This window comes from Euleptes europaea, chromosome 1 (genome assembly GCF_029931775.1).
Source record: "Euleptes europaea isolate rEulEur1 chromosome 1, rEulEur1.hap1, whole genome shotgun sequence".
Lineage (NCBI taxonomy): Eukaryota > Metazoa > Chordata > Lepidosauria > Squamata > Sphaerodactylidae > Euleptes > Euleptes europaea.
In genome coordinates, this window is record NC_079312.1 from 130,985,736 (window position 1) to 131,007,062 (window position 21,327).

Sequence of the window (21,327 nt, forward strand, 5' to 3'; positions counted from 1 at the left end):
AATCACCTTTATTTTTGGTTGTTGTCACACAGAATGTGATGATACTCATCCTTGTGAGGGCTTAGGGCGGCATGCGACTTTTCGCAACTTTGGGATGGCCTTTCTCACACTCTTTCGTGTATCCACAGGAGACAATTGGAATGGGATAATGAAGGTAATATCTCAATCGGAATGAACATTACTATTATATGGCAAGTGCTAGGCCTGTGCTCAATAGTTTCCCATTTTGATTTCTGAGCTCAGATTGACTGTGGGGAGCAAGAATTGTTCCCAAAAAAATGTTTTAATCCTCTTCTGTGCCATTATTTCCCTTTACTGCTGCTGCTTCAGCACAATTTTCTCATGATTCAAGCTTATTATTCTTTCCTGTGTATATCTTTCACTATGTAGATTTGGCTATATTCTGATGTTATTGGTGGGGGGCAAACAAAGTCAGAGTAAGGGCAATGCACCCTGAATCAATGAACACTTACAAAGTAGTGTTGCTTACCAAAAAAGAAAAGAAAAGAAGAAAACATCCAAGAGAGAGAGACACTTTTCAATACTTCTGAAAACATTCTTGGAAAATAGTGAATACTTCCAGCTCAGCTGTAGTTGATGCCCATCTCAATGCAGCATGTAAGGTAGCTAAAATTATTTATTCAAGTGGGCCAGCATTTCTTGATGAGTTTGTTTCATCACCTAAACTTCACAGAGGTCCTCAGGAAGGGACAGAGATGAATTGTCAAAGGGCTTTCTAGAGCAGAAAATGCATAGAAAAAGATCAAGATATTAGGGATCTGCAAGAGAAGGGCTGTGATGCTACACATTCTTAGCACTTTCAGGTACATAATTGCATTATGAGAAGGAACAGGAAACAAATTCCTATCATAACTTCAGCTGTCTTCTATTCTGGGTATATCATTATGAAACCAGCCTGGTTTTTGATGCCCCCGGAAGGACAAAGATTTACCAAACAGTCCAGAAAACCTGGAATTTGGGCTGAAATATCCAGGCAGAATCCACTGCAGTTTTTTTTTTGGGGGGGGGGGAGTAGAGGAATTCATACAAAGCTACAGGGAGTTCCACCTTAGAAACTTCCCTTCCATAACAAATCTTACTAAGTTTTTGTAGCGGTTTCTAAGCACTAGAACTCACTAATAGTTTTCCACTGGGGTGCATCAGGATCTAGAATAATCTTTAAAGGTTGCGGCTTGCACATTCTGATTTATCTGAATGAGTGCAGGCTGCAACCATCACAAATGCCCTGAATGTGGGACTAAGTAGCCTCTGCAAAGGCTGCATCCTGCATATGGTCAAGGGGTGGATAAATTCTGTGCAGTTCTGAGTAGAGGAATGCACTGCTGGAGTGGCAGAGCCAGTCTACAAAAGGCAGGGTCCCTGTGAGCCAACTTCGAAACTGGAATAGATCTGTAGACACTGTTCTGTTAAAATTTCACCATGGGTTTTTGGCCCTGATGGATTGTGGCTCTTAGTAATAATCCATTTGGGCCTTTGGCTGGATTGAGTAGGTCAGATTACAAGGTCCAGTGGATCACAGCTGCCCAAAGCCCTCTTTCTCTCTTTTATGCCAAAACCATTTCCACCTCCCCTCCCTCCATTCCCAGGACACGCTGCGGGACTGCGATGAGGAGTCCACCTGTTACAACACGGTCATCTCGCCTATCTACTTTGTCTCCTTTGTGCTGACCGCCCAATTTGTCCTGGTGAACGTGGTGATTGCTGTGCTTATGAAGCACCTGGAGGAAAGCAACAAGGAAGCCAAAGAGGAAGCAGAGCTGGAATTGGAGCTGGAAATGGAAATGAAGACCATCACCCCGGGTCAGCACCCATCTTCCGACGCGTTCATGTGGACAGGCATTAATGCAGGAGAAAGGCCTGACAGCCCTGGAGGATATGCCAATCCCATGCAAATCAAGGTGGATTCTCAGCTCTCATTAATTCACCCTATGGTGAGAATCTCAGGTGGCGGGTGAAGTGTGGAATGATCTATACTTTCTTCAGATAGGATATGCACTACATAAAACAACTGGATGTTTAGTTATATTGGGGAGCTGTATTCCTTTTTCTCCGCTAATTGTGTGATTCTGTAGAGTAAAAACCCCAGGCAACAGATGATGGCATCCATTTTCGGGTATTTCATAGAGGATTGCTCTGGCTGAGTGCTAAATCCAGTAAACATAAAATTGGACTCTAGGTTTTCAGATTTGCAGGTTGTTTATTATTTGACAGTGTTGGAAAGTATAAAGAGCACCTGAACCTCTTCACACAGGCCTCCTTAAAAATGATTTCCAGGGCCCTTCAGTAGAAGTCACAAGAATTTTCATGTTCTCCAGCAAGACAAGTTGGTGACACAGGAGAGATGTCACCTTCTGCAAGACAGAGGTGAAAGCAACTTAAATGTCTTATTAGTACCATCTCTCAAGTGGCTTGAAGCAGAAGGGAGTTGGTATTGCACCAGCCATTTACTTATTAATACCAGCCCATACCAGCTTTCACCTCTGCTACAAGAACGGCAGCAATATGTATTATATATGTGCAGGGCTGGCTATATAATGACTAGGGTTGGCAGCTCTGGGTTGGGAAATACCTGGAGATTTTGGGGGCAGAGCCTGAGGAGGGCAGGGTTTTGGGATGGGAGGGACTTCAGTACCATAGAGTCCAACTGGCAAAGCAGCCATTTTCTCCAGGTGGACTGACCGTGATCAGCTGGAGATCAGTTGTAATAGCAGGAGATCTCCAGCTACTACCTGGAGGTTGGCAACCCTAATAATGAGGAGAGGTGAGGTGGTGGCTTTAGGTGGTAGATTTTCTGGGGGTAGCAGCTTATGCTGCCCCCCCAGCCTTGTCCCAACACCACTGCCTTCATTGCTCCTGCCTAAGCAGTAGGGTTGCCAACCTCTAGGTGGTGGCCAGAGATCTCCTGCTATTACAACAGGCAACAGAGATCAGTTCCCCTGGATAAAATGGCTGCTTTGGCAATTGGACTCTATGGCATTGAAGTCCCTCCCCTCTCCAAACCCCACCCTCCTCAGACTCTACCCCCCAAAACCTCCAGGTATTTCCCCACCCGGACATGGCAACCCTAATAAGCAGGGACAGCTAACATTCTTTCCCTCCTCGCTCCCCAGATGTCTTCAAGCACAGCAGCAAGCCACACATGCCTAGCTGACCTTCCCAAACGCTCACCAGATTTCAGAGTCCTATTGAACATGCACAATTTGCCACTTGTGATGAGATGCTTGGAGAGCGGAGGGCAATACAGGAGCAGGGAGCGCAGAGGCAGCACCCTGTGTTGGAGAGCAAAAAAAAGAGGGCTGCAGCAATGCAGAGTCAAAGCAGAAAAGAAAAGGGCTACCCCAAAAAATCTACCACCTAAAGCCACCACCTCACCTCTCCTCATTATTAGGGTTGCCAACCTCCAGGTAGTAGCTGGAGATCTCCTGCTATTACAACTGAAGCAGTGGGGGGGGGGATTATTATATATTGCTCAAAGATTCCTACGCATTTCACATGCTGCTTCATCAAAGGGATGTGTAATAACATATATAAAAGTAGATTTAGTTTTTTTCATAAACAACGATACAAATACAGAACATTAAAGGCAAAGACAGAAAATTCAATACAAATTGAGCACAGTAGAACTATTTAGCAGGAGAAAACCCATCTAGAGATGGAATGGTTGAAGCTTTTCTATGCAACTAGTCTGCATATATACAGTCTGAACTGTTTACAGATACTTACGAAGTCACAGACCGTACAGGATTGTCATAATTTCAGATTAAGATAAAGTTCCCTACATTAAAAAGATTAAGAATTTTGATCAACCTTTAAGGCAACCGTCTCTCAGAATGTCCCCGACATAACAAGCTGTGGAACAGATGGCCAATGTACAGTTCGATTTATAGTCATACTAGTTGTAAAATAATCTAGATTCTCATTTAACCCCTGCGGAGATATGGTTTGAAGTCTGAGAGTCCATTCCGCTTCCTTCCTCAGTAGGAATATAATCTCACACACACCCCATTGATATACTCTTCTGGGTCATTCAGAAAATGACAAGTCATCATGGCAAGGTGCTACTGAGACAGGAAGCAGAATGAATCCTCAGACTTCAACCATAGCTCTGCGGGGTTAAATTTGAATTTTTTCATTTCATTTTTTAATTTTAGATCCATTGATGAAAAAGTGTGCAAAACCCGTAGCATAGGGATCGTCCAGAGACACATAATAAAAAATATACCCACTGCACCATCTTTATTTTCTTCTCTGCCTTGGCACCCCATGTTGAGCCATCACTGAACATGAACAGGGTACTCTTCAGTCTCCCAACCAGATGTCTAGTTGTAGTTCAGAATATTTGTGCAGAGTTGTAATGCAACCGTGTGCCAAATATAATTGGGCATCTAGAACTTTTATTCTTACAGACTCCAAAACATTAATTGGTCTAATTTCTGCAATGTATGCTTAGAGCATTGCAGCAACACTACTTCATGATTTGGGAACTTCCATGTCACTGGGAAGAGAAGGAGATTGGTGGTTCTTCTTATGCATTTGGAAGCAACGCTTCCTCTGCAACAACAAAATCTCATTTAATTGCTCAGTGAGACATCATTTGTTGAACACTGTCCAGAGGACAATCGCTGTCCTTTTATTCTGCTTCCTAATGTTGTAGAAAGATATCATTAGAATACATATTATTAGAATAAACCTTCTAATATTGTAGGTTTATTCATTTATTTCCCATCTTGTATGTAACTACAGTGTGCAAGGAGGAGCAGAGGGGAAATGAAGAGCTATCTTATCCACTATTTAAATGTTTTAGAAGTTCTGAAATCCAGCTATTTCTTTCTTTTTTCCCATCACAATGGGGAAAGTGTCTCATATATTTCCTTTCAAAATTTTTTACTGCTTTTTTCACACAAGAACACTGTTTTAAAAAAACCAACTTTGGAAATAATCTTTACAAAAAACAATTTGCAAATTATTCCTTGAAAAACAGGCAGTCTCTGCATTACCTGTGGTATTTGACTATACAATGGTAAAGGAATACAGCTCCCATAATGCACCCCTGCAGAGTCATGTGAGTAGCATGCTTCTTTGCTTGCAAATTCCCTAAAATGTGTGTGCTACCAGTATGTTTCATTAGATCATGACTGTGATGATTCATGTCATCATTCACATTAGCTTTTGCCTGCTTATAAAATACAAAATTTAAAGAATCACTCATCATAACGCTTTAGAAGCTTTATGCAATACATTAGTATTGAGCTGTAAGCACTTGGGTCAACATTTTGGAAGCTGGAGCCTGACATTTAGAACTCAGAGTAAAATTTTCAAAAACTCCTCAAAAGCTTTTTACGGAATTATATTGGCCACTAAAGACTATAAATAACTTTTCCTGCCAAAAAATGCTTAATAACTTTTTGGGAAACTGAAAGGAAACTAGGTATGTCCAAACATAAACCATAATATTTGTGTTTAAACTGGTTTAGACCACTGAAATTGAGTGGACAAAGGGACTAGAGCATGAGACTCTGGCATTTTGAAAGATTCAAATGAATATCTGGTTGTTAGAATTGCTTTAAGGGTGTGACTATACAGTTTTAATATTGAATCTGCATGTGCCAGAGTAAAAATGTTTTAATGTTTTTTTACGTTCGCTGGCTTGTGGACCATGATTGGGTGAAAAGGCAGCATAAAAATGTTCTAAATAAATAAATAACCTGTACCTAGTCATAAGAGAACCACTGATCCTAACACATGATTGCAGAATCACATCTTTTCTTCTAGTGAAGCAGCACTAGATCCTCTTGTGTTGTTCTTTGTTCAAGTTTCCTTTCAGTCCAGTAGCCAATTCACTGGAAGTGCAACCCCTCACCCCCAAAAGCTCATGTTTCAAACAGTGGTACCTTTTAAAATTTATTTGAAAGCACCATGTCCTTCTTTGCAGGCTGTGTGCTAATGTATGACTATGGGGTATATGAGGCTTCCCATGTGGATGCCCTTAAATCAGTGGCTGCAGGCATTTGTTTCCTCTGTGGAAACTGGTCGTCTGTGTGGTGCTGCAGGCCATTCGGTTCTAAGACTCAGTCTGTGCTCATGTGCGTATTCAGCCTCTCCTATACTTCAGCACTGCAAGGCAGGTTAGGGTTCCCCGCCAACTCTCTAGTCCCTTTTTCAAACTTCCAGCCACACTGCAGGAAGCGGCGCAAGCTCACCTTGTTTCTTTCAAAATCTTTCCTTTGTGAGAGTGGTAGGATGCAGGGCTGATTCGCGTGGCTACTTTCAGGGGTTTCATTATTCTTTTACTTTTTTGGCACTTTGGAAGGAAAAAATTGGGTTCTGAAGCTTTTGTTTGATTGTTATTGCCATTGGCCTAGGTCCCAAAACAGCCCATGATTCAAAATGTTTTGGAATATAAGGCTAGGCAGGTTGGGCGTGGGGGGGGGGAATACTGATTATGTGAATCAGCCTTCAGTTGCTGCTAAAAGAGGGGGGGAAAGGATTTTTTTCCTAATAGCCAAACATTGGGGCTTTAAATCATACTTTTTCAAATCAGCCTGTTTCTGCTGCCCTATCTCTGGATCACACACTTGTTAGAATAGAATCCTGTAGGTACCGTTCACACCTGTACTAGTGATGGGCAGGGAAGGAGAGAGAGATTGGTAGCACACAACCTTTCACTCATGTCTCTGGGCTTCAAAGTTAAAGACTCAAACAGCACAGGTTCTAGTCATAAGAGAACCACTCAGGCAACACACAGACTAGGCATGAATCATCTTTTTTTGTGTGTGCCAGACTGAGAGGAAGCACTGCACATACCACTGGCAGTAGACAAAGCAGTGGTTGGAAGCTGCTGTGCTGTGTAAAGTCACTTTCACTGCTTTTGAACATTTAATCTTACACTCATTCTCTGGCAACTAAGGCAACGGCGTGATTTTCAGACTTTGAGCACTCCTGTCGCAACTACTGCTGTTGATCTCCAGCACCTCTGAAAGTCATGCCGTTTCCCATATAGTGATGCCTATATGTTGACTGTAAAGGCTTAATGCTGGGCTCCCATCCCTGCCTCCCTCCAAAGCTGTGCCTCTTTTGTTGTGTAGTTCTGCTGCAGTTGCTCCCTGCCATGTCGAGTATGATGGTCCCTGCATAGTTGATGTACCTCTGTCAACTGGTAATAGATAGCAGTTGCTCCTATGGATGAATGTCATGTGCCCTAGCCTTGAAGTACCTCTTGACTGTGTGTAGTTTTGGCCTAGTGAGTAGTAATGTCTGAGAAAGGTTCTGACCATGATATTACTGCACTGTTCTCTTTCCCTCTCTGTCTTTCCCTTCCTGGCCATTTCCACAACTGCTTTTCTGTCTGAAAACATTTTTTCTCTTTTCCTGTCTCTTTCTTCCACTTTTCTTTCTCTCACACACATTCTGTCTTTCCATCTCTCTCTCTCTCTCTCTCCTCTCCCTCTCTGCCTTATCCTTCTGCATGCTATATGACACTCCTCCCAGGAAAGACACTTGTTTGATACCATATCACTGCTGATCCAGGAATCTTTGGAAGGAGAGTTGAAGCTGATGGACAACCTGTCCGGCTCTGTATGCCATCATTATGCCCTTCCAACTACTGAAAATTACAACTCTGAGAAACAGGTTAATATATTACTAATTTCCTGCAAAGTTTCTATCTAAATTTAGATTGAAACGTTTATAACAAAAAAAAATTTTTTTTCTTTACTGACCTAAAGTAGGGATGATATAAAAACATATGAACTACATTTGTAGGATAGCAAATGTATTTTGTTTTGCTTTAAATTGAGGGAAATATTTGCAGCCCAGTCCTGTGCATTTATCAATCAGAAGTAAGCCCTGCCAATTTCATTGGGACTTACTCCCAAGTAAGTGTGCGCTGGATTGCAGCCATAGATAGACTCATGTTAAGAAAAGGGTAGGTATTTATAGCAGTGCCATTAAGATAGCATAGAGATGCGATGTTGATCCTGTGAACATTTCCATTCCTGTACAAGGAAATTGATGTTAAAGTCTGTGGGCTATATTAAGATATTAGGAATGATTTATTGGCCTGCTTGCATCCTGAAATCAAGCCATGTGGATGTGTGTGAGGGGGATCATCATCTTGTTTAATATGTTAATTGTCCCAGAATGCATGATGTAATTTTACACCACGATTATCAGGGCACCTGGTTATCATTAGCTCTGTCTGAGAAGAATACTTCTATTAAAATCCATTTACTGATTGGGCCACATTATGCTGATCAGTTAAGGCTTTACTATCAGAGTAAGAGAGTGTGCATCTTAATTGGGCAAGCCACTAGCTTTGGGTAGGATTTTGGGTAGGATTTTGTGCTCCAGAAAGTTCTCTTGCTAAAGGAAATGTGATGGAGTTCTAAAAAAAACAAAAACAAAAAAAGCCCCAAACCCCTCTGCTCGCCTTCTATATCAGTACCCTTGTAAAAGGTTGTTCAGCCATGTTAATAGCATGAAGAAACTATGCAACCAGGGGTCTTAAGAAGCTGGTAAAATTAAGACACAAGCTGATTAGGCAAGTTGAACCGTGTTAATGTCAGCTTCAGTTATCTTCTGGCTGATTTTAACAAGATATGCTGGGCACGCAAAATACACTTGACCATGCAGGGTTCCATGCTGCCCAGCGTCATACTTAACGGGTTTTAATTTACATGCCAGTCCCTATGTGTCTAGCATTAGGGAGCCAGCATGACTTCCATTTGGGGCCATGGGTTGCTGGCCTGCACATATGGGAAGACGCATGGGTCAAGAACCCTTTCAAAATGACAGTAGGCCATATGGAATGCTGTACACATGAGTACTTGTCACTCACATGCCCAGCATCCCTCATTTAAATTGTCCCTCAAAATTCACCATAGCATTTACGAATTTAAGAGGATCAGCATTTTGGATTAGTCACAAATGTGGTGCAAGTAATAAAACTTTTTTCTAAACAATGAGAAATTGTGTTGTTTTTAAGCCCTAAGAGGACCAGCATCTTACAATCAGAATCCTCGAAAAAACATCTTTAGTGGGTTGTTTCAATAGTTGTAAATTTAATTGATTCATTGCCTTAGCAGTTCAGAACTGGGCTGTTAATCAGCTGCAATCTTTAATTAACGGTCATGGTTTCAGCTTCATAAAATATGTAGAGGCTAATCCTTTGGATTCGCAGAAAAGTGAAAGTGAAATATCAGGGACTGACTGTCAGGCCATCTGCCAACTTTTCTGTATTTTCTATCCCTTAATTTGGGGCAGCCACTGCATATGGCTTTCAGTTGATGGCAGCCACAGTTTTTAATCACTCTATGCTTGAGTTTTAGCCATGCAGCTGCTTAGTGAGCATGTTGTATTCCGGGTGATTTATCGTGTCTTGAGATCAGCGTGAATTGGCTTTTAGCACTGGAGGGCAACTACTTACAAAAGTTGCAGTTGTGCTCAAGTACCAAAAGCCAACAAATATTGCCTACAGTGTGTGACAATATACACCCCTCCTGGCAGTGTGGCTGACTGAAACCCAAAGCTGCCACAGGCTGAGGGCAGATATAATTCTGCAAGGATTCCTTCCCTGGGGATCTTTTATTGGGCAAAACAACAGTGGGTGGCTTTACATTGAGGAGAGGACTACATGTCTATTTTACTTTCTATAAGGAAAAGTGTGGTGGGGGAGCAGTGCAAGTTTGGACAGATAGCTGGGGGGAGGTTTAAGAGCTCCTCTCCCCCTACCACAAAAGGTCCTCCACTCAGTCTGGTCAACCACGACTGCATTACCTCCTAAAAGAGAGTCGTCAGGGGAAAGAGTCATAGATCTACTGAGAACGTACCCTGAATGGGTCATGTGGCTAGCCCTCAGACTCATTCGTGAGGTAGAAATGAACAAGAGTCCAGTAGCACCTTAAAGACTAACAAAATTTCTGGCAGGGTATGAGCTTTCGTGAGCCACAGCTCACTTCTTCAGATCCTGAGCTGTGGCTCACGAAAGCTCATACCCTGCCAGAAATTTTGTTAGTCTTTAAGGTGCTACTGGACTCTTGTTCATTTCTACCTCCCCATCATGATCGTTCATGAGGGTTATACTGTGAAGAGGAAGTTGCTAGTAAAGCATTTTCACTAGATGTTGCAATGGGTACTTCGTGCTGCACTGGACTGGTCCTTTACTCACCCTGTGTCAGACATAACACCATCACGTGTGAGTTGTGGGTTCTCTTCCATTCCTGCTTGTGCAGTGCGTTTTTAGGATCAGGGCTGCAGTGCTCATGGAGAGGCAGCTTCAGCCTTGCCCCCTGCACCATTTTCCTAGCCCAAAGCAGTCCCAGAGGGGGGGTATTCTTTGAGGAAACCCATGTGTTCTGGGGATATATGTGGGTTTCCCCAACAGGGCCAATAGTGACCCCCTGAACTGTTTCAGACTGCGAAAATGGCTCATGAGCCCTTCTCCTCTTAATTGGGCATCATGTACAGGAATTGAGAAGAAGCCACAACTCATGTGTGATTGTGTTACATCTGACACAGGGTGGGACCAACATCCAATCTACTCCTATACTCATTAAATGTGTAAAGGGGCTTTTGGAGAGAGGAAGCAGTGTAGCTTCATTTCTTCAGAGGGCACAAGCAGCTAGGGAGGATTTTTAAAAGGAAGAAAAACCCTTTGCAGTTTCTCCAGCTTGCTGCTAAGGAGAAATACCTCTGAAAGGGCTGCACACGGAGACAGATCATGCCTGGCTCATGCAGAAGTCACAGTAGTGCATGGTTTTTCATCCGTGAGCTGCTAAAGCAGCTATGGGGGTGGACAGCTGTAGCACACCTTGTTTTATTCCTGCATGTACACAAATGAATGTTCATTCCCCTGTTGACCCAAATACAAGTTTACTTATTGTTCAAGACAAATTAGCTCAATTTTCTTCCTCAACTGGACTTTTGTTCTCCTGCATTGCTATTCTGTTAATTTTTCTTTTTCTGCCCTTACAATGGATTTAACAAGAGAAGGAGAGCTAACATGGGAAACTCCTTTTGGGATTTGAAATTGGCTTCCTTTATTGAAGTCTTCTTGCTAGCCGTTTGGTGCAAATACCTGCCTTAATGCTGATGAAAGAAGTAGAACACTAGCAGTGCCCAGTCGTCTACTTCCAGAAGACAGCCGTTGTGATTGGTGCCCATGGTTACATAATTCCAGATCTGATCATTTCAGCAACTAATCTTGATGCATCCAGTGTAGGCACTGGCTGAAGCAATCAATCCTGCTGGCAAATGAAGATGGGCAACAGGCAGAAGTCTCCACATGTCAGCCTCAACCATTGAATGAAGCCTGTCTTCTGTCCTATTTCCACAGAAAATTTAAGTGGAAGGCAGTGGCACAACTGTTTGATGCATCCAAATGGTCCCAGTTACAAATAATCGTGTCAGAGGATTTGCAATGTGTATGTAACAGACCTACAACATTATGTTTTGAAATGTGGGGATCCCATCTTTGGCTTCATATCTTACCAGATAACGCGTCGGGTTGGGGCCAGAGTACATATTACACTGGAATTCTATGACTGGAACTCCAGATATATTACTTGATCCTAAAAGCAGCCAGAGAGCCCCGTGGCGCAGAGTGGTAAGCTGCAGTATTGCAGTCAAAGCTCTGCTCACAACCTGAGTTCAATCCTGACGGAAGTCAGTTTCAGGTAGCCAGCTGACCAATGCAGTGTACAGCGAAACTATGATATCTTGTGATTTGAATGTTATACCTCTGTTGATACACCCCAATATTGCATTAGCCTTTTTTGTTGCTGCATCACACTGGCTGCTCATATGTAACTTACGGTCCACCTATGCCCCATGATCCTGTTCATGCAGACTGCTACCCAGAAGTGTATCTCCCATCCAGTATGCATGGTCCTAATTTTTGTTACCCAGATGTATAACTTGGCACTTAACCTTGTTGAATTGCATCTTGTTCACTTTTCCAGTGTGTTCAGATGTCATTGAATTCTATATCTTCTGGAGTGTTCGCTGCTCCTCTCAATTTGGTATCATTTGCAAATTTAATGAATAGTCCCTCCTCACCCTCCTCCAGATCATTTATAAAAATATTGAAAAGTACTGGGTCCAGAATCGAGCTCTGTGGCACCCCACTGGACACCTCTCTCCATTCAAATGAAATGCCACTTAAATTAGGATAGATCCTTTCTTCCGATGCCTGGTATTTTAGAGTGTTGCAATGAAAGGAAGCCATTATGTCATATTGCCCATTTCCAATCCAGTTTTCAATGCTTGCCTCTTCTGAACTGACTACCATACAGTCCCAAACACTGACAACCAGCTTCTGGCAAGGAACGTGTGTACATCTTAAACCACAGTAACTAATGAATCCTACAACCACACCCGTTCCAACACTTAAGCTGTCATTGAGGATTCTCCTGACCAAAGACTTGTAAAAATGGATAGCTCCCCTGAAAGCATTGTGGTGTTCACCATGGAGGCCTTTTTTTTTCTGTGTAGCATGAAGCAGCCCTCAGGCTAAGCACACTACCTAGGAAATTGATCCTATTGAACTCTGTGGGATGTTCTTCCAAGCAAACATGTTCAGGATTATGTGGCAGGGTCCTCTTCTCATTTTGCTTTCAGAAGACAAGGTTGCACAAGAATATTCATATCTGTATGTGTGCAAGAAGATCTGTGTATGGCAAGATGCATGGATCTTCTGTCATACGTTCTAATAATCACGTTATGTCCATGTCTTTAAAAAATAAGCACCCTTAATAAGCTATTCAACTAGTGATTATTTCACCTCTTCTTTCTTCACATGTTTGCAAGATGCATGGAGTTGATACCACCAATTGATGCTCATCTGTTGCAAGCAGAGATTCCTTCTTCTGGTAGTTCAGAGTTGTTTATATAACATTCAGTCCCCAATCTTAATTCTGAACACAACCAGAAACAGAACTTTTTTTCTGGTTTTTCTTTTTGCCGTCAAGTCACATCTGACTTATGGCGACCCCTGGTGGGGTTTTCAAGGCAAGAGAGGTTTAGAGGTGGTTTGCCATTGCCTGCCTCTACTTCACGCCCCAGGTATTCCTTGGAGGTCTCCCATCCAAATACTTGCCAGGGTCGACCCTGCTTAGCTTCTGAGATCTGACGAGATCAGCCTAGCCTGGGTTATCTGGGACAAGGGCAACAAAACTACTAGGGTATCATTAACTCTATTTTTTCTGGCAATGTCGTTACTACAAATTTATTAAGGAAACCTTACTGAAAACTGTACTTCACAGTTTCTTAGCTACGCACTTCAGATTCAGTTATTTAGTACAACTTCAGAAAACAAGTGAGTTTATGGATGCGTGTCTACATATTCAGTAATCCAAATGAGGTTCATTCAGCGATTACTAGTCCACTTAGTCTATGAAATAGACTCATCTCTGGTATAGAGGCACCAAGCCCTGGTCTCCTGAATGATTTATTACCAGTAGGCACAGCTTGCTTGAGCACTTAAAGTAAAAGCTCTAATTCTTTAAAAAAAATTAACTTCTGAGATAAAGGAGGCATTGGGAGATAGGGCATAGATGCATATCTTGATGTAACAGTAGCTGTTTGTATGAGTCAGTTCCATAACACTGTAGATGTTTCCTACAAAAAGAAAACCCATGTGTTCTTATCGAGAACCACATAGAAATCCACTAATATGATACCAAATCTTGGGAAGATTGCTTAGAAGTTCAGCACATCACATAAAGGCCATCAAAGATACTGCTTTGGGAATGATGGCAACGATAGCCCTGCTAATATTAATTTGTACACTTTGACAGAATATTTTCAGTTGAGTCTGATATGGTCCATAAAATGCAAAGCAATACATTTCCCTGTGATTGGATACGTTGAGGTTTTAAAAGAGATTTCTCTCCCCCCCTTTTTTAAACAGTATGTTACAATAAAGGATTAGGCTGCTCATCATAGGCTCAATTTTTTACTGTTGATAATGAAATTAAACCCTACACTAATTAGGACAATGGGATCTCTAAACCCTGGATCAAGACCTCAACTCCTCTGACATTTGGTACAAAATATTGTACCTATTCATTTTGAAGACATCATTTTTGAAGAACCAGTTCCATTTTCTCTCTAGTACAGATTTGAGCACTCACGTGTAGACATGCACTGTGGTCAGAAGATGCTCGTATTTTAATCACCCTGACTGCTTAATTAAAGGAGAAATTAATGGGCACCAAGGGAGCAATCTTAAGCAGGTCTACTCAGTAGTAAGTTCCATCATATCCAATGGTGCTTACTTCCGGGTGTATGTGTGTGTAATTAAAATGTTCACGAGAAAGGGAGTGGGCAAAATCAGTGTGCCTCTTTAGAAACGCATAAAATGCTCAGTGTATTGTTACTGGTGTTGAGTATTTAATGTAACAGTTCTGCAAGAATCTAAAGGAACCCTGTGAACCTAACCTGCTATACCTAGTCCATCAGACCTCTTGGGTGGAGAAATGAGGTGGAGATCTGATGACTGAGATTTACCGTCCAGCCATAGAAGTTGGGATTGAACGCCTAGCATTTAAATAGTGGCCAGAATCCAAAGAACTATGCAACTCGCTCAATATATTTAATAAGGGGGCTTTTGAAGTGAGGGGAATTTCAGAAGCAGGTTGCGATAAGGCATGGAGGCCTGCTGTGTGTGTGTGTGTGTATTCGACAGTGCCAAGCTCTTCAGTACACCTAAAGTAGGTCTTTGGATCTCAGCCTGCAGTGCTTAAAAAAACAACAACAACAGCATGAGAGTCACTGAATAAACACAAAAGAGAATATTATCATAGCTTTTGGAAGCGGAGAGATTAGAGAACGATGGTGTTTCTGAAAAGCATGTAGCATTTAAATGTAATTAGACTAGGTTTTAAAAATTAATTCTCGAGCCACTGAGGCTTTAACTCCCTCAAAAGATTATATTAATCAGTGCATCTTTAATGTGCAGTTGGTGATTTCCATTTTACATTATTTGTAAGCCTTTTAGAATAAATGGCCGGGGAGGGGGGGAGAGAAGCTTTAGCTCCATTTCTTTGTGGCTTTATACACACAGTAATGTGTATAACACAAATGCTCTTATTATAAGGGGAAATACCTTCGTATTTAGCTGATGATTATGATGATGATAGCGTTCTCTTTTATTTTTCTCAAAGGCATTTATATGTGTCCTGGTTTCTTATGTCTGATCATCTCTCCCTTGTTTAGATCCCTCTAGCTGAGATGGAGGCTCTGTCTCTGACGTCAGATATTCTGTCTGAAAATTCCTGGTCCTTAGCTCTGACGGATGACTCTTTTCCTGATGATAATAACACAATCTTACTTAATGCCCTGGAAAGCAATGTACATACACTGGTCACTGTATATTCTGATGTTTACAGGGTTCTAAATACTGTTATCAAGTGGCAAATAGCTATGGCATTTTCAGATGAACAATATTTTTTATCCAGCACATTACCTTTCATTTGAACAAAACTTTGCCTAATACCATTCCATTTGGGGTTAATATCACTATTACCTCTGAAGTTGATTTATTTATCTAAATACATCCACATTTTTTCCTGGGAAATTAATGTAGTCTATCCCACAGCATCAGAGACAAGACATTGTTTATGGACATAAAGAAAATGCCATGACATAAAGTTCTGTTCCTTTGAATTTAAACTATTAAAAAAAACAGATGTCTAGATGGTCTGGCAGTGGAACCCATGATCTGTTTTGAACTTAAGTTACCAAATGTGGATCTTTACCAATGCAGCTTGTGTTATACATTTGGTGTCCATTTTGATCAGACATTTTAGAATAAAGGATCGGGGGGAGGGAGTTAATTACTAAACATGTAACCAGTATTTTGAGCCCTGCTTTAACCATCCGCTCCTTGAAACATTAGACATTTTTAGCTGATGTATAGCGATCAAGTGCTTTATTTCTGCTGTACAACAGACATAACTTCTCTTCCAACATTTAGTGGATCCATCCTTGTTTTCTCTTGTTCACATGCCTATCTTTAGCTGTGTGTTGTGTTGATGAGTTTTCTGCCATCCTAGTAGATTGCCATCACAGTTATTACTTATTTAGGACACATCCCTTTTAAACCGTGACAGTATTTCCCATCATGCTTCATGGCATCATATGCAAAAGACTTGGAATACAGCTCTGAATGGTTTTGAGAGAACCATATTATTTCAAAAATAAGAGGGAGGAGAGCTCATAATTAACCTCAAGCACAATAAGCATTGGAGTAGGTTTCTAGCTCTAACAGACTCTAAAGTCACATGGGTTACTTTCAGAAGGTTGTACACCAATCATTTCATTGGGAGATAATCTCAAGGCATCTCACCTTAGTCAAAACATGTTTGCTGTTTGGGTGTTAAATACAGAGGACTATAAACAAATTCCAAAAATTAATGTTGAAAATGCAAACCTTGAATTTTTAGCAACACATTTTGATATATCATTCAGGCTCAACACTGTACGATCTTTGTTTTTTTTCCTTCTGCTTTTTAAATCCTATTTTTTTTACAAGGGGGTAAGATATTTTGAGAAATGAATTTATGGTGAGCGTTTGTTTCAGCACTTGTTTCAGATATATCTGGACTGGGAAATAAAATGGCTCAGCTTAGGAAACTATGAGTATGGTTGCACCTGCTGATTTTCCCATGAATTGAGATAGCAACTGGTGGCTTGTGCCATCTACAACTAATCCCATGTCTTTCTCCAACTTGCCTTCCACTTATACTGTTTTAGAAATAAAATTAGTGTGTCATAAAACAGGTTCTGACCTTACCCTGATGGCCCTCAATGCTACAAGTGGTTATTTGCAGTGCCCTTTATTCCAACAATCCTTTTTCCTCTAATGTTATTTACATTCTTTAATATTTTTTACTATCATTGCACGCATGTTGACTTATTCACTGATCTCCAATTTTGCTCTGTTTCCTCCTGACCTTGTAGAATCTCTAGCTGTTTCACAGTGCCGTCTGGGCATTGCATAGGTCTCCCTCCTCTGTTTTTGTTGTACTTTGCACAACTCAGCACATTTAATAATTTCTATAGGGTCACACACTTCTATACACATTTGGCATTTATGGAAAACCCACAAACCCAACTTCAATATACAAAATATAGCCCACTAATTGTAAGAGGAGGGAAAATATAAGTAAGAATAAATGCTCAAATTACTGCATGAGCAAACCAAGGAATATAAAAGTGGGGAATATATTAAGAACTGTCATAGAGGGATGCTGATATGAGCATACCTTGAACATGATGTTGGATGTCGGTCTCATGTTGCTCCCCTCCTCTCCGGATTTTCAAATACACTTGTTGAAACCATCCAAGTGTTTTCCACTTCCCCAAAAGGAAACGTATTGTAACAGAAAGAAAATTCCACTAACCTCAGTGCAATAATTGCTCAGCTGATACTTCAGCTATATAGGGTTTCAAAACAGAAACAGAACTGACTGTTCATTTGAAATATTAGATATAGATGAATCTTGTATCTAAATCATCAGATTAATGAAGAATGGAATTCATTCTATGCAGCACAGAAGTTCTGTTTGGCTAAACCTACAGTGGTAATTTCACTTTTTTCTTTATAAAATAGATTTGATTTTATTTTGTCATGTTTTATCACTAATTAATTTTTGTTTTGCAATTAGAGAAATAAATTAGAAAACCCTTAAGAGATGTGTACAGTAATGCAAAAGACCTCTTGGTAGATAATTTCCCAGCTACTGTGAAAGAAGGAATAGGGCCAGTCACTCACTTAATTGAACAGTATTCTCACAGTCTGTTTTTAGCATCAAAAATGTAATAATTTTATTTTTAATTGTGTTTTCCTTGTTGCTGGAAATACACCATTGAAGCCTCTTTGCACTTCTGTTTTTCTCATCTATTTTTAAGCAATACAAAGTCAACGAATGTGAAAACAGGATATGTCTTCCATAAAATACACAATCTCCCTGCTTGTTAAGAAAATTAACTAATTTTATGGACATACCCCCTGCACAGTCTCACCCATTTGGGAAATGGAGGGGTTTTTATTTCTCATTTTAAATGACTAAAGTCTGGCAAAGCATGCAACTGTTACCAGGCCTTGAGGCATGATGCTTGTATTTCAATTAATCCTGAAATAGTCATGGTTTATAACTGCAGTGTTGTTTTTCGGTTTCCCTGTGTTGTACTTTCCCCCCTCTTCGGATGTGATTCATCCTGTGTGTGGTGATTTATTATTGATATAAAATTCTGGCTATTACTTCCTGGTCAACTCATCCATGCAAATTCCATTTGGTTTGTGTAGAATTTGTACATCCAGATAAACATGCATGCTGTCTGTATCACATGTCTGTTGCAGTGGCTGTCACTGAGAGTTCCCATGGGCAGCACCTGTTCCAGCTCTGTAATGCCTCTCTTTCTTTCTTTCGCAGACTGATCTTCCCTCCAGGAATGACTCTCTGACTCTCTCTCCAAGCAAGGATCTTCTGAGTGTGAGGAAGCCTACAGTGGGCCGCACCCATTCCTTGCCAAATGACAGCTACATGTTCCAGAGTCCTGATACTGGCACCTGTGATGTTGCCTCTAAAGAAAAGAACCCATCCCATCAAAAATCTCAGTCAGGTACCAAGAGTTCGTCTCAGAAAATACTGTATGAGCTCAGATGTATAGGTGTCAGGTACCCATCTATCTTAAGAACATAAGAAAGGCCATGCTGGATCAGGCCCAAACAAACCTCTGACCCATCACAGCATTGTCAGGAAGAGGAGCTAGAGGCTGCCTCCTGTAGGTTGTAGAAACAAGCAGTCATACATTTGTTAGAATGTGGCTGCCTGGTTAATAGGACCCACATGCAAGAATTCCACATCGTGCTTCCTATTCACCCTCCACTGCTGACAGGGGGGACTGGTGAGGCCCACTTCCTGGACAGTTTCCATGTTCAGTGTACCTCTATTCCCCAGGGATCTGAGACAGTCAACTCCATGCGGCGTCAGCCCTATGGGGCAAGCCATGCCCTGTTTTTACAAATATGCCCTAAGGCACCCTTTTAGCCTAATTTGGCATTCTGTTCAGTAGGGTTGCCAAACTCCAGCTAGTAGCTGGAGATCTCCTGCTATTACAACTGATCTCCAGCCAATAGAGATCAGTTCCCCTGGACTAAATGGCCCCTTTGGCAATTGGACTCTATGGCATTGAAGTCCCTCCCCAAACCCCACCCTCCTCAAACTCTGCCCCAAAAACCTTCCGCCAGTGGCGAAGAGGGACCTGGCAACCCTACTGATCAGTCCTCTCCTGGCCCCACGGCTCTTGAGCTCTGCTAGTTACAAGCTGTAACGACCAAACAGACTTAATTCCGTAGGCCTAAGTAACTGCAAGGGCATAGGGCAGCACAAAGTGTGCCAAAAAAGCACCTTCACTCCTGGCCAGTCTGGAGCAGTGGGTATCGAACGTCTCCCTATTTTGTTTACTTAAATGTTTTTTATCCCACCTTTCTCCTGCAAAGCAAGACTCCAAGCATCTAACAAAAACCAAAAAAATGAACAACAATCTAAAATCAAAATACAATAACAGAAGCAGCAGCCCGGGGAAGGGGAAACTGAGCAGGGAGAAGAACTCAGCCCTTGATGGAATAGGCTCTCCTGGCAAGCGGCAACACTAGAAGGCAAAAAAATTTCACTCAGTCCTGGGGGAATCAGCTTGTGTCCATATTGCCATTTTAAGGGAGTGATGTAATCTGAGTTCGCTGATAAAGAGGAACACATGTTCCTAGGGGTTATATGCCCTCTGGCACCATGCCACCCTGACTGAATGCTCTGCTGGGGAGGCTTGCAGTCGCTGGCCCCTCCCCTAGGGGCGGGGCAAGCACCCTTCCAGCTGATGAGCAGAGAGGGCAGTTTCACACATTGCATATTTTAAGAGGTTAGCTATGCTGGTCTGCATCAGAACAGCTAGATTCAAGTCCAGGAGCACCATAGAGACCAACGAGATTTTCTGCATTACATAGTGGCGGAGTTGGGTTTGCCACTGAAAGCACACACAGCAAGCAGCCGCAGAAGATTTTGTTTGTTGTACTGCACAGTCAAATGTACATTTAAAATATTAAAAAGCTTAACGTAGACTCAGCCCTCACTTATGCTTTACATTTCTTACTGCCATTATCTTGGAAAGTGTTAGGCCATGGCTGAAACGATGGCCGTGCTAGATGTTTCATGATAACTGCTGATGGTCAGCTCGTGATATTTGTACTGCAGCTAGGGTTGCCAGGTCCCTCTTCACCCCAGCAGGAGGTTTTTGGGGGCGGAGTCTGAGGAGGGGAGGGTTTGGGGAAGGGAGGGACTTCAATGCCATAGAGCCCAATTGCCAAAGTGGCCATTTTCTCCAGGTGAACTGATCTCTGTCGGCTGCAGATCAGTTGTAACAGCAGGAGATCTCCAGCTAGTACCTGGAGGTTGGCAACCCTAACTGCAATACTAAGCCAGCATGATGATCTCACCCCAGTTCCTTCCAGAGGTTGCTGGCCGTGGCCGTGCAACCCTGCCATGGCTGCTAGAGAATACAGACTTCCACTGAGATTCCCCTTTCCCCTCCAGAAATAACAGCATAATTTTCCATCAGAGCACTAACATGCAGAATGATATGACATTGATTGAAAAGTAAACAGAGCAGTTGCATGATGTTATGGGAGTCTCAATGGCTGGAAGAGGTGACACTCATTGGAGCGGATAATCACAAGGTTACAGTGTCATGTTGACATCAGACATCAAAGGGACTGACAGGCACAGGACTGCCATCAAAATCAGCAACCCTCTATTTCTCTTTCTGCCATTACTCAGCTTTCTGTGGTGATGTAATGTGATAAACAAGTATGACATGATCTGTTCATTACATCTTTATTCTGCCCTTCATCCAAGGAGTTCAGTGCAACATGCTTGGTTGGTTTTCCCCTGCTCCATTTTATCGTCACTACAACTGGTTAGGATGTGAGAGAGTGAGTAGCCCAAACTCACCCAGCACGCTTTCATGACAGAGCAGAGGTTTGACTCGGGGTCTGCCCAATCTTAGACCAAGACTGTAACTGCTACACCATACTCTGAATTATGCTATTACACCCCAGATTTACCTCACCTGTAAGATCTAACTAATGAAATAGAGTGTGGGCAGGGAACCTTGCAGCCGAATAACACCTCATCACACTAAACCAGTGATCTCCAATGTGGGGCTCATGAGCAGCCAGGTACCCACCAGTGTGTTCCTGGAGTCTATGGCCATTTATGCATGGTCAATTTTGATGCTTGCTCAAAGGTC

The 21,327-nt window shown here is 41.9% G+C and overlaps 1 protein-coding gene across 5 annotated transcripts in view; it reads left to right on the plus strand.

The window, feature by feature from the left end:
• CACNA1G (calcium voltage-gated channel subunit alpha1 G) overlaps positions 1-21,327 on the plus strand; it is a 234,858-nt gene that overhangs the window by 203,629 nt on the left and 9,902 nt on the right. For 2 of the 5 annotated variants that reach the window (XM_056867108.1, XM_056867109.1), the window contains exons 31-35: positions 33-154; positions 1,608-1,952; positions 7,510-7,650; positions 15,235-15,369; positions 18,456-18,645. In XM_056867108.1, the coding sequence (XP_056723086.1) occupies positions 33-154; positions 1,608-1,952; positions 7,510-7,650; positions 15,235-15,369; positions 18,456-18,645 (933 nt within the window). The remainder of the gene's footprint in view (positions 1-32; positions 155-1,607; positions 1,953-7,509; positions 7,651-15,234; positions 15,370-18,455; positions 18,646-21,327) is intronic. The other 3 variants (XM_056867111.1, XM_056867112.1, XM_056867110.1) reach the window with 2 other exon arrangements.